The sequence below is a fragment of the Spodoptera frugiperda genome, chromosome 25 (assembly GCF_023101765.2).
Source record: "Spodoptera frugiperda isolate SF20-4 chromosome 25, AGI-APGP_CSIRO_Sfru_2.0, whole genome shotgun sequence".
NCBI classification, from domain to species: domain Eukaryota; kingdom Metazoa; phylum Arthropoda; class Insecta; order Lepidoptera; family Noctuidae; genus Spodoptera; species Spodoptera frugiperda.
In genome coordinates this window covers 3,220,220-3,232,838 of record NC_064236.1, presented here as the reverse complement: position 1 = coordinate 3,232,838, position 12,619 = coordinate 3,220,220, and the positions used below count along the sequence as shown (strand labels likewise).

The following is a 12,619-nucleotide window of genomic DNA, read 5'->3' as shown; positions in this document are numbered from 1 at the left end:
GGTCCCGCCGACGTCTACCAATTGGCTCGCATCAAAACATAACGTTTACAATCATTACATGCATAATCTACGATTGCTAACATTTTACACATGAATGCCGTATTTATCGGTTTCGAACAAATACCGTCGATTGTTGGCAAAAACTAAAACATCGCTTTTGTAGTTATTCACTGAGTGCACTCACACTAATACATATTGATGCAGGTACTTCAATTATTTGTTTTCTTAACGAAATGTTAGATGAATAAGAAAATGCTCATATCACTAGTTTTATGTATGGTACCCATTTTATTTATATATATTCTACTTAATCAACAGTTTTTGGATAATCCATAATATAATTAAATTATCATTAAATCCTCTTGCCAGAAGAATAATACCCACATTATTATTTTAAATGATAAACCTTGACGGATCTTAGCTTGTACCAGGTTAGTATGTGCTGTACGTGCAGTAAGAACCCACAGCGAGCTCGCGATCATATTGTGTTGGTGCGTCAGTTAGTCCGGCAGCATGACGTGTGTGTTTGCGCAGGAGTTTCGGCGCGAAGTGCTCCAAGTGCTGCCGCGGCATCTCGTCCTCGGACTGGGTGCGCAAGGCGCGCGAGCAGGTCTACCACCTCGCCTGCTTCGCCTGCGACGCCTGCGGCCGCCAGCTGTCCACCGGCGAGCAGTTCGCGCTGCACGAGGACAGGGTGCTCTGCAAGCCTCACTACCTGGAGACGCTCGACGGAGGCTCCATTTCTTCTGATGGTGAGAATTGAAACTCCTGCCTTTTACTGTAGCAATTGTCGTGTAGATAATAAAAATTGCAGCCGACTCTCGAAATGATAACATTATCAATCCAACTCAACAGTCATATAAACTGAATGCCTCGTTGGTCCTGAGTAAATACCAATAGTCTTGGGTTCGATTCCCGAAATGAAACACGGAGTTTAGAAACTGTAGTATAAAAATATGACAACGAACTCACACCTAATTACACGAGAATTTTACAAAGTACATGACTGACATAATATTGACGTCAACTTCAGATGGCTGCGACTCGGAGGGCTACCACAAGAGCAAGGCGAAACGCGTGCGCACCACCTTCACGGAGGAGCAGCTGCAAGTGCTGCAGGCGAACTTCCAGCTGGACTCCAACCCTGACGGACAAGACCTGGAGCGGATCGCGCAAGTGACGGGACTCAGCAAGCGGGTCACGCAGGTCTGGTTCCAGAACAGCCGCGCCAGGCAGAAGAAGCACCAGCACACCGGGAAGGGCAAACAGAGCCAATGTTAGTATCACCAGCGCGAGTACCTCCGGAGGGGACACTTGCCTCTCCTTCAATTGAAAAGCTTTGTCACGCACTGCTTGGAGGGGAAGCGAGTGTCACCTCCACACTAGGACATACGGCGAATGACTTGTGGACTTGTGTTGCTAGCGCTGTATAGCTTTGCGAATAGTTTTGAAGTTCCCCATGTGTTTACGTGTGTTGTGTTACGCAGTGGTGTCCCGTGACGCAGACCCGGCGGGGTTTGGCCGCCCTATCAACCTCCACCTCACCTACTCGTTCCAGAACAAACCGCCTTTTGTGCCGATAGGTAAGAATCAGCTCTTTATTCTGTACAGCATCTTTTAGTAAATGTTCCATGATTTCGTGGTTCGACTATGGGTGGTTATGACCGGGGTCAGTTATCTAAAGGAATAATTGTCTCAGGCGTCGTTTATGGCGATTACTTCATTGATCAGTGAGCAAGAATCGTGATTCTTTGGCACCCATAATTGTCTCATTTGGCCTATTAATTATCCCATTTGGCCTGTTAAGCCATGTTAAATATACAACCCGTCATGCCGCACATTTTAGAAACTCAATTAAAACAATGAGTATTTTGATCAAAAATAAACTTATTATAAGCATTAATTTTTCAATTAAGTTGTTAAGCAATTAGAACGTACAGCGTTATGTTAGATAGAAAAATTAATATTAAATTAATACTTAGCATTAATTTAAATTGATCAAAATATCAACTTAGAATATAGGTAGTTAATTATAACTTGTACAGATCAGATCAGTGCTAAAGTTAGTTGACCTACAAGCGATAAATTCGTAACAGTGGTAATTGAAAACACAAATACTGTTTCCAGATGGAACGTCTTTCACGGATTCTTCAATGGATGAGCTGTCGGAGGACTCCTCCATCCACTGCATGCAGAGCGAGGTGTGAGCTGCTGGGCACCACCAGTGCATGCCCGGAGTCACTGCCCGAGGCCCTCGATACTGTTTACAAACATATTCCTTCAACCGCTCCAGGGTCGGATGTACCAGCGTTGTAAGGTCTCATTGCTGACTATACGTGTAATGTATATTAATATACAGTACACTGTACGGTTGTATAACCGCAAACCAACCAGAGCCTTGTAACAATATTCTTATGACAACGACATAATTTAATCTCATACTTGCAATAACTATAGCAGCACGCTTTATACATATTCTAAATACTTACTTAAACATAATTTATACATCTAAATGTGGACATTTGATATTTATTGTAAAAAGTTGTATTTATTTATTTATTTCCAGTAACTGTGATACGTTCTCTATCGTAACTGTTTTCGATTAGTTTACAATTATACATTTCATAAATATTGTACTAAAAATCTAACTGAAATAAGATTATCTCTGCAATTTTATAAATCTTTAGAGTAGGTACTATTTAGTTTAGTGCCAAATCGTAGTAATAAGAGGTAGCAACTTTAACGTGAAGAAAAAGCAATAGTAATTGAGAGAGTACTTAATCTAGAATATATTCATAACTAATTACATTCCTGTGCGATCAGAGCATAGTCTGTTGGCCTAAGTGTAAGAGAAGAAAGCAGCGCGACCGTCTCGCGTGCGGGCAGACGCGCGGGCCGCAGTCCCAGCCTCCGCTGCGTAGAGTATGCCGATTTCCCGTGATATTTACAAAAGCAATTTCACTACATATCAACATAAGATTTTATCTTTCGGACACCAATTTAGCCGAATTGGGTGCCAGTATGCCAAGGTACCGCTGGCCGAGTAGGTACAAGCAGTTACTGCTAGACTGTCGACATTAAGTTGATACGCACACCGTCGATGTGATCTTATCAAGCATTATTCACTTCACAGTATGTTCGTAGGTCTATACGACATGTTTCAATATCCATGTAATGTTAGTGTGTACTGCTCACCGCAATAATTTATTGTCATTCATACTATATACGTACTCACTAGGCACATAGGATACTCCCGAGTGTACAACACACTCGAATTGTAATTTGACCTCCTCAAGTCATTGTATTTATTTAACTTACTGCCGTAATCTGAGTTTTTTAATGGTTACTTAACCTAGTCCTTAGCAATTGTTGTCGATACAAGATCACTACTAAGGAATAGTTGAAGTAATCATTAAAAATAAGTTTTGAAACTGACATGGTCACTAACACTAACATTAGAACTTAAAACGTGATATTTACCATGATTCTATGATTCTATGAGATTCAGATATTTCAGCATTGTTGCAAGCGCCATGATCACGGGATAAACTCGTTCATGATCATGGCGTTTGCTGTTGCAAGCGTCTAAAGTTCTAATGTTCGTAATCATTAAAATATATCTCTGAGTGCAGCATTTAATAACATAATTTATCATAACTGGAATTGATCTATCTTTAACATGAGATTTGTTAAATGTTCTTAACCTTATTTCTCTATACATTGTAAAAATTCAATATGATATTTCAGTTACTCTAGTTGTTATCGATATAGCCTGTCAATTTATTACACCGGCGGCGTATCGCCTACCGAGGGTACGATTACATTCACTTCAGTATTGTAAATAGACAACTTATGTAAGTAAAATACTTGATTATTGTAAATAAGATGAGAGTGTGTCAGCGGGGCTGGTGGCTCGCCCGCTGCCCCCTGCACGCCCTCTATAGGATATTTATTAATTTATGATCGTAGATGTAAGTGACATAATGTAGCGCGTCATCTTGTCATTTTATTGTAATTACCTAATTAGTTGCTACAAGTACTAGGTACTTAAGTTTATTCTGTACAAATTTTTAAATATATTGTTGGTTAATTGTGATTGTTGTTTATTGTTTACCCGAGAAAAAATATTGTAGTACGATCAATATCAATATAAATAAATATTTATTGCACTGAACTTTCTACTGATGATTGCTTAATTTTTATTAGAAGTGTGGTACTTCTACTTCGTGTCAGGTACACTCGCAAATCCAGGAAAATTACTTTCATAGGAAAGCCAAATATTCGCACCAAAAAAGTAAAATATGCAAGTCATTAACATTTTTTTTTATTATCAAACATATTAACCTTAACTTAAACTTACAATTAACTTAAGATAACTTAATAGAAATCAGTTATTTACAGTACGTTATAAAAACAAATATAATTATTGATATACAACAGGGCGCGACACCTCATGTAATGTATGTATCGCACACAAAACCGTTATCAACAAGTACTTATGTACCTATAATACCTATACATATAAAATTATAGAGGAAGATACTTATTTCATAATTTAGACCATATCATGCAATTTAATATAATAGTTCCAAAAATAGTCAACAAAGATTGTTTGAAAGCAATCGAGTATCGTGATATATTTTTTTGGTGGGACAAGCCCGCCACAGCTTCCCATACCACTGCAACTCCTGTAAGCCAGGATCTACAGTAGATATCGAGCATCGTGATAGTGAGATTGGTCAGGGGTCTTAGTCTGCTATTACAATTGAGGGACGGAGCTGTGTAGGTTGTATAGTTCCGTCCCTCTCGCACTGCTCAATGATCGACCATTCTGACACAATTGTAATAGCAGACTAAGGCCTCAGGTCAGGTAGAATGGCGTTGTGTTGTGTTGGTCCAGCCAGGCCACAACGTGATGGGTCCCTGGCCCTATAGCTTGTCCATGGCGTTGAGCAGCAGGTTCATCTCCTGGTGCACTTCACGCAGCAGGTCCTTCATCTGTCGCGGCGAGTCCAGGATGTCCACGCTCTGCGTGTAAGGGTTGTAGCGGACGCCGAAGTCACGGGGAATCTTTTGAGCGAATTTTCTGTAATTTAGAGAAAACACATAAATCAAAATATAGACCATTATTACAGACATCTATTAACATACAATACTTGATATTTGTTTCTCTATAAAATTATCTTTCAAATTATCAATCAAAAAGAAAGAGCTCGATCTAAGTCCGGGTGAGTAAAATACATCATTATTTATATAGGGTGATGGTTGAAATATCTCAAAACACTAGAACTCACATCATTCTCTCCTTAGCATCCTCGAAGCTGTTGGCCACGAAGTAGACGGGCTGGTATTCCGTTATAGGGTACTTGGTGTCGCCAGTGGTGTCAGGGTCGAACTCCCGGAGTTCTGGCTTGTCTGAGAGACAATACTGCAGCTCTCCGAATGAAGACAGCAGTCCAGCGCCGAACGCCTTCAGCTTGCCCTCTTGCCGGCAGAGACCGAACTCTACCGTGAACCAGAAGCACTGGAACAGATGACATGGAGATTAAAGCTCAGCACCCAAAATAAAATTTCCATTCAGAATACTTAATAATCAAAAGGTTTCAATTTTGTAAGTATACCCAAAGGTACTTACGGTGGCAAGTTTTTCAATATAATCATCAGGCGCTCCGAGCGAGGCGAGACCAATCTCCTGAGAGAATTGTGCGAAGGCCGGGTCTGCGAACAGGGGCGCGTGGCCCAGCAGCTCGTGGCACACGTCGGGCTCCGGAGTGTAGAGGGGGCGCGAGTGGTGTCTGATGTACTGGGTGCTGTGGAACACGCGGAACGCCAGCCCCGCCAGGAAATCGCGTGAAGACAGGAGTCCGGCCACCGGCCTCAGGGTGAAGCCTGTGCAATCTGTTAACGAATGGTTTCATTAATTAACTATTACAAAATAATCTGTTCATTTAGAAGCCGTGTGTGATATTCAGAAACCATGTGGTACCTTTCAGGAAGTTGGACACGTCCTCCAGCTGTGGGATGTTGTCCTCCCTGTAGCCGCAGTTCTCAATAAGCAGCGGGAACACGTGGTTGTGCTCTTTGCAGGCGTGTGTGGGGTACAGCTCCGTAAGCTTCCTAAAGACAGCGCCCCAGGTGGCAATCTCCTGCGCCGTGTAGTCAACGTGTGGCAGCGGCTGCCCGTACTTGTAGTTGTACGCAATGTCCGCGAAGTACTTGCGCCGAGCCCTGTACTCTGGGTCGGTGAAGCCAGGGTGGTCGGAGTCCAGCTCCGCGCCGTAAGACAGGATCTGGTTGGCGAATCTGTCCAAGTCACGAATACGCCGAGGGAACCATGGTACCGCGTCTGTTAACAATTAATGTTTAAGGGTTTCGTTTTGCTCATTCGAATCAAATTTGTATATTTTCGCGTATATTAAGGGAAATCGTAGTTGCAGACTTACATCTGTTGTCTTTGTAGTTTCTGGAGATGATGTTCAAGTAGCCAACATTATTCTTGAGCTCGTCGAGCGCTGCCCCGAAGTCTCCAGCGCCGTGTTCGCACTCCACCATGAACTCGTACCCTGGCCGCCTGGCGGAGGAGCGCGACTCGATGTGCATCAGGTTGACTCCGTGCGAGGAGAACACGCTGAGAAACTTGGCGAGCGCGCCGGCTTCATCAGGAGTTGCGGGGGAGAACAGCAGCCATGTGGACTTGCTGGAGTCGCGACCCTCGCGGATATAGTTGCCGCCTTCCATTAGTTTGGGCTGGAAGTAAATGAGAGTTCATTGTTTTATGCTGTTAATCTGTTATTAATACTCTTTGAGCACGGTAGCGGTACGGCCTTCTAATCAAACCAAGTCAAGGGCTTTAATTACTTATTTTATCTTGGAGCGCATAATTGTTTTTTTTTTCCTACATTTGTGGACCTAGTGTGGATACCTCCTTATGACATGAAATGGTATAAGAAATAAATTATTTTAAACGTTTTGATTGACAGGGATATGTACCTACATATGTATGCAGATCTGACTCGAAAATAAGTTTATAACTACATTTTCTATGCCCATACAAAAATTGGAGATCAATAAGTCCATTTGAAAAATGCACATCACTGCTTACTGTACGAGAAACGTTAGGTTATGTTGCATCACGGAGCAATGATAACGGCCGCCCCTCCGGCCACATCCAGGTTGCGTGGAGTTACTGCGATAACCCCGCGCCGGTCGCACTTCACATGATGATAGACGTGCATGTGTACAAACAGACTAGGTATACTGTGACGTCAGAGCTTTAGACTATATCTTCTATTTGTTTTGAAGTAACGTTTAATTGTGCATATTATTATGTATCTATTGCAAAGTACCGTCAACATGAAGTCTAGCTATAATCATCTGTTAACTTGTACACGCCTACTTGATCATCAACCATCAACATACATACAACATATTAAGTGGAGGAGAGCCATGCTTCAGCACGTATCGGCGGCCGGCTCGATCGGAGTGATATCACGGCCTCATAGAAACCCGACGTGATACAATGCTTGCGTTGTGCGAGTAAGGTTATCGAGGCACAATTACTCCTATCTCGAATCTTCGCTAACCCCAAGTCCCCAACAACCCTCAAATTCCTAACCCCCAAAAAGGCCGACAACGCACCGTCTGTTAGTTCGTTTACCGGCGAATACTATTAAAAAACCATCTCCAAGAGCTCGTGACAATTGACAACTGGACTAACTATAGACCTCTAAATAAAAGAGGATTTCTAATTTGCTATTATCTTCACACTTAGCAGATTGGAGATCATGTATAGAAGACCTGTGACTCCTCTGGTATTGCTGGTTTCCATGGGCGGCGCTGATCGCTTACCATCATCCAATGTTTATGGGAAGACTAGGGGCGATGACAAATGAACCTATCATAATCTGCTGCCAGCCCACGCTTGCGTATATTTAATTGATTAATTGATAAATAATTACGCATTAAGCCCAATAAAGCATGACGCCACAAAAAGTTTATCAATGTTTTAATTAAAATAATATAGTAAAATAATAACAAAGTATGTTATCATTATTACTGTGATTGCTCATCACAATAATAAGTAAAAAAACTATAAGTTAGAGATAACCCCGGTTCGAATGCGTGACTTGTGACATTCGTTTTGTGAAATCGTAGTAAATTGATAAAATTATCGCGAACTATGAGCTCAGTGGTGGTGTACCGCGGTCGCTCTGGCCTGACTATGCTTATGTAATATTTAATTAGTTTAATGAACATCGGAGCCACGTTCCAAGTCGGACATAATCGGTTTCATGCAGTTCACAGCGGAGCTGCACAGTTAGAGTCACGCACTATTGTCTATCTTTCTGTACATATACGTTGCTACATACATTATGATGATTTAATGGCAATTTCAATAACAGATCTTAATCCAAAATCTTTGGATGGATCTGTATTTTTGATATGAAAATGAGTAATGACAATAATCGATGCTGAAGATTAGGAATTGAGATTCGTTATTGAAATGACAGTCAGTTGCGGTTCACGTAAAATCTAGCAAAGACTAGATGACTACAAATATCTACTTGTTTAAAATGTGTCTCACGTAGATCGGTTTTGAACTTGCATTAGAAAAGATAATACACGTTAAAAATGTACAAAATGTATAAAATAAAAAAAATAAAAAATTGAATGTTTTGTATATTTAATTTTGTAATCAAGATGTGAAGATAAACTCAACATACTTACACTATTAACAACACAATCAACAGATTAAGATTATTTTGCTACAAGACCAACTCTGTACAAAATACACGTGTAGATTGCTATCTACCTATGATTTGATTAGCGTGCTGCTAATATACTAAACGAAGGATAAACTTAATTTCAAGTATACAAATAGGTTCCGGGTGAGTGATTATTAGCCTGTAGTTAGCCTACATTCTGTATAATTATATTCTGTTCCAATTACTTCAAACTGTTTGAACCAGTTGTTACGAATAAAACATGTTTGGGAACGTGAGCTGGTATGATTCGGTCACACAAAGATCTAAACCCCATGCGAAAATAACATAGATAGTTTTTATCAGACATTAGTATGCTATTAGTATATGCTATTGTGATTTTTTTATGTGTTTAATGGAATAAATTTTGGCCACTAACTCGCCTGGTGAAACGCGGTGATGGGAGGACATAGATAACTTTTAAGCGACTAGTAGACGTGATTTCAGTTGATGTTGATTACATTAGGGGTACTATTATGCATTTATTATAAAATCACGTAATAATACTGTTCAAAATGTATTTATTTTTTATGGAATAGTCCGGCTAATGAACGAACTTGTCGGTAATGCAATGGACATGAGCTACACCAAAAGAGTTACAAACGCATTGCCGGCCTTTTGGGGGTTTGGAAAGAGTTGAGGATTTAGTGAGATTAAGGAGGAGGAATTGGGTCTCAGTCTCGGGACATTTAGGAAGACTCAAAGCTCTGTGAGCTACAGAGACAACACGCGGGTGGCCGGTTGCATGAATGATTGATTACACATAAATACATACTGCGACAATAAATTATTATTATTGCATCGTAAGAAAATAACAGTAAAACTAATTGCTTTGTTTACACGCACGTATATAAATGTTTTAAATAGCTATACAGCAGTACTGCTGCAAAAGGAACAAGTTCGCAATTCTTAGCAGGTACTTATTGGGTTCGTTTCCGGGTAGGCCACATGTGACACAGAACCAGTTTGATATATTTATTATTATTACAAATAACTTCTAGAAGGATGCCTTGTTATTTTGGCTAAGCTCAATAAAGAATTTTCAAAATATACCTATAGAAACACGAATAATACTAGATGTCTAAACAGAACGGTGTCGTGTTGGCCCAAAGGTTTCAGACGCCCGCTTCTCATGCATTAGTACAAACATGCAAACCTACCAACGGCAATTAATAATGTTACTTTTTTCGAGTTAAATGTACTTTCTAAGATTTATAATTATTATATACAACTGACTAACAGTGAAGGAAAATATCGTGACGAAACAGGGGTTTATAATTTCTAATTATAAGTTTGAAATCGCCAAACCGCACTGAATAAGCGTGGTGATTAATGCTCAAACCTTCTCTGTGTGAGAAGAGGCTTTAGGTCCGTATGGTGTATAGGCTGTTGAGGATGATGATGAAGTAAACATGAACAATACAAGTGTTTAAAGAAAACCAAAGAAGATAGAACGAATCAACAATCAAAGTGTATGGAATCTGTTCCTGAAACCAATGAGTACAATGGCTCTAGTGGTGGATCCAAAGGTATCAATTTCACTTTACCATTTGCGCAACACAATCCATTGGCTTCGTTTTTTTATTTCTATACTATAAAATGTGAGCAAACCGTGTTATCATCAATAAAATAAAAGGTCGTTAAGCTGTACATAATATTTAAATTAAAACCTGTGTAATACCTTAATATGCAAATAAATATTTTGAATTTGATTAATTATATTTATATTTCTGAGCATGAATACAACAAATGTTGTCGGTAATTAACACTTCATGTAACAATTTGGCATCACGCTAACGCTTTTATATAACTTAAACATTATATTTTCTACCGTGCATTAGTGCATTCGTGTCAAATTAGTTAAATTAATTGACTGGTGGTAACTGGTAGTATTCAACATCAAAGTCAAAGTCAAATCATTTATTCCAATTAAACCATATACTTAGGTACTTTTGAAACGTCAAGAAAAGAAATAAATAATAATCTATCAGTCTGTCCGTCAGTATAGCTAGGTGTCCGTTCTAAATGTAAATTGGAATAGAGAAGAACAAGCAAGAAACTCCATCACACATTTTATATTATTTCTTAAGGTATAATCTTCTATTACATTGTTTGCTTACGACAATTTATTGTTATCAATGTCGTGGAACTCTGTTATTGGCTTAAGACGTTACTATCATCATCACATTTTTATTCTTTATTCTTTAAAAAAGAACGTAGCCCCACACTAGGATTTTCTCCTGTGTCGTGGATGCGTTTACAAACATACAAGTTCACATACACATGACACCCAGACCCGAAACAACAATATGTGGATGACACAAAGAGCTGCTCCGTGCGGGAATCGAAATCGCTATACGTTGCGCGGCAGCCGGTTGCCCAGCCACCGCACCAACCGTGCAGTCCAAAACAGTACGGTATTACTGAAGTTTCGGTAATAGTGAGATGAAAACATTCATGTAACTTATTTCTATGTAACTTAGAAATAAGCTGTTGGATTTCCTAATAAATTGGTAATTAAATAAACATTGATTGAATTAGCTTATTAACCGTTCACGCTCATATTAGCTTTTTTATTTAGGTATTATTTATCGTCACGTCATTTATTCCCGAAGGGGTAGGCAGATGTGCACATTTACTTTCTTTCTTTCTCGCTCATATTAAGTTTGCTCGCAATAGTTATTCTTAATTTTGTATTTGTTTTAATAAAACTTAGACAAGATTACCTAGAACATAATATTAAGAAATTGCCTATAAGACATCATGTTGCTTGCTTAAGCTCCGAAAGATGTTGATGAAATATTAACAACTATGCAACTTTGGAAGAAAAGCATTTCACAGTATTTTTAAAGAGTCACGACCCTCATTAATGAGGAATACGATGCGAGGAGAAAGTAGATTATACTTTTGAAAAAATAAGTACTAGAGGACGCTAAACTGGGTTCTAAACTAAACTAACGATAAACTAAACTAAAACTAGATTATAAGCTTCGGATCCCAGTTAATTGAATTTAGTTTTAATAATAATTTAATATAATAATAGAAACGGACACAAATGCAGCCTCCAATACTCGTATACTGTTGCTTTAGCACCGCTACCAAGATACCGGCGACTGCTCGTTCATAAACATTCATTACTTAGGCATTTACATAAATTGGTTCGCTGATGCAAAGCTTCTAATACCATTTCACTATTGGTATAACTCGAACACAATATAAACAAAGTGCTGGACTGTATTATAAGTCAAAGACAATTGCTTTTCGCGAGCTTATTGTAATAATATGAGATAGCGGTAAAGTCAGGAGGAGGGAGAACTAACCTTGTCTGGGGGTGAGGAGGAAAGCTTCACCTCCTCACGTTCTGGTTGTACTCTCATCATGTTGCAGCTCTCAAGACACCGATGTGACACTCTGTGCGACGCTAATGCTTTGCGTATAAACAAACGCGAGCGGCGCGCACCCAGCTTTTATGAGACTCTCGTGACGTCACACCGCGACACGCACCACTGAGCGCACGTCTTGGATGCGGCATTTTATTAATAACAACAACTAGTAAACAACACTGATACTTGATGATGTCATTCGGCAATACAAGAAAATCTTTGCTGAATACAGACTTCGCAAGTAAAGTGGATGTACGCTTAGCTTGACTATATCTAGGTTTAGGTTCATTACGTATTTAAGTACAGCCAAGGGCACAAGACAGTAATAGTCACAAACTATCAATCGGTCTGCTGTAATTGTAATTAGAACCTTAATTTGTTGGTATTACGTGCCATATCCAAACAAGCACAGTTAATTATTTACCTCGATGTAATAGATAAAAAGAGCTTCTATGCAATGTAGCCGCTATATTA

The 12,619-nt window shown here is 39.5% G+C and overlaps 2 protein-coding genes across 2 annotated transcripts in view; one reads left to right on the top strand and one right to left on the bottom strand.

Annotated features, from left to right (window-relative positions):
- Positions 1-4,096, top strand: part of LOC118268837 (LIM/homeobox protein Awh) — a 38,238-nt gene extending 34,142 nt beyond the window's left edge. The window contains exons 3-6 of the mRNA XM_035583580.2: positions 535-752; positions 1,034-1,276; positions 1,488-1,583; positions 2,128-4,096. Coding sequence (XP_035439473.1) covers positions 535-752; positions 1,034-1,276; positions 1,488-1,583; positions 2,128-2,207 — 637 coding nt within the window. The 3' untranslated portion in view covers positions 2,208-4,096. The remainder of the gene's footprint in view (positions 1-534; positions 753-1,033; positions 1,277-1,487; positions 1,584-2,127) is intronic.
- Positions 4,097-4,308: 212 nt separating this feature from the next.
- On the bottom strand, positions 4,309-12,241 carry LOC118268821 (protein henna). Its single transcript, XM_035583503.2, has 6 exons — positions 12,083-12,241; positions 6,444-6,747; positions 5,987-6,346; positions 5,636-5,898; positions 5,295-5,524; positions 4,309-5,086 (listed from the first exon to the last, which is right to left on the bottom strand). The coding sequence occupies exons 1-6, from the start codon at positions 12,140-12,142 to the stop codon at positions 4,930-4,932; spliced, it is 1,374 nt and encodes a 457-aa protein (XP_035439396.1). The 5' UTR covers positions 12,143-12,241; the 3' UTR covers positions 4,309-4,929.
- Positions 12,242-12,619: the final 378 nt, after the last annotated feature.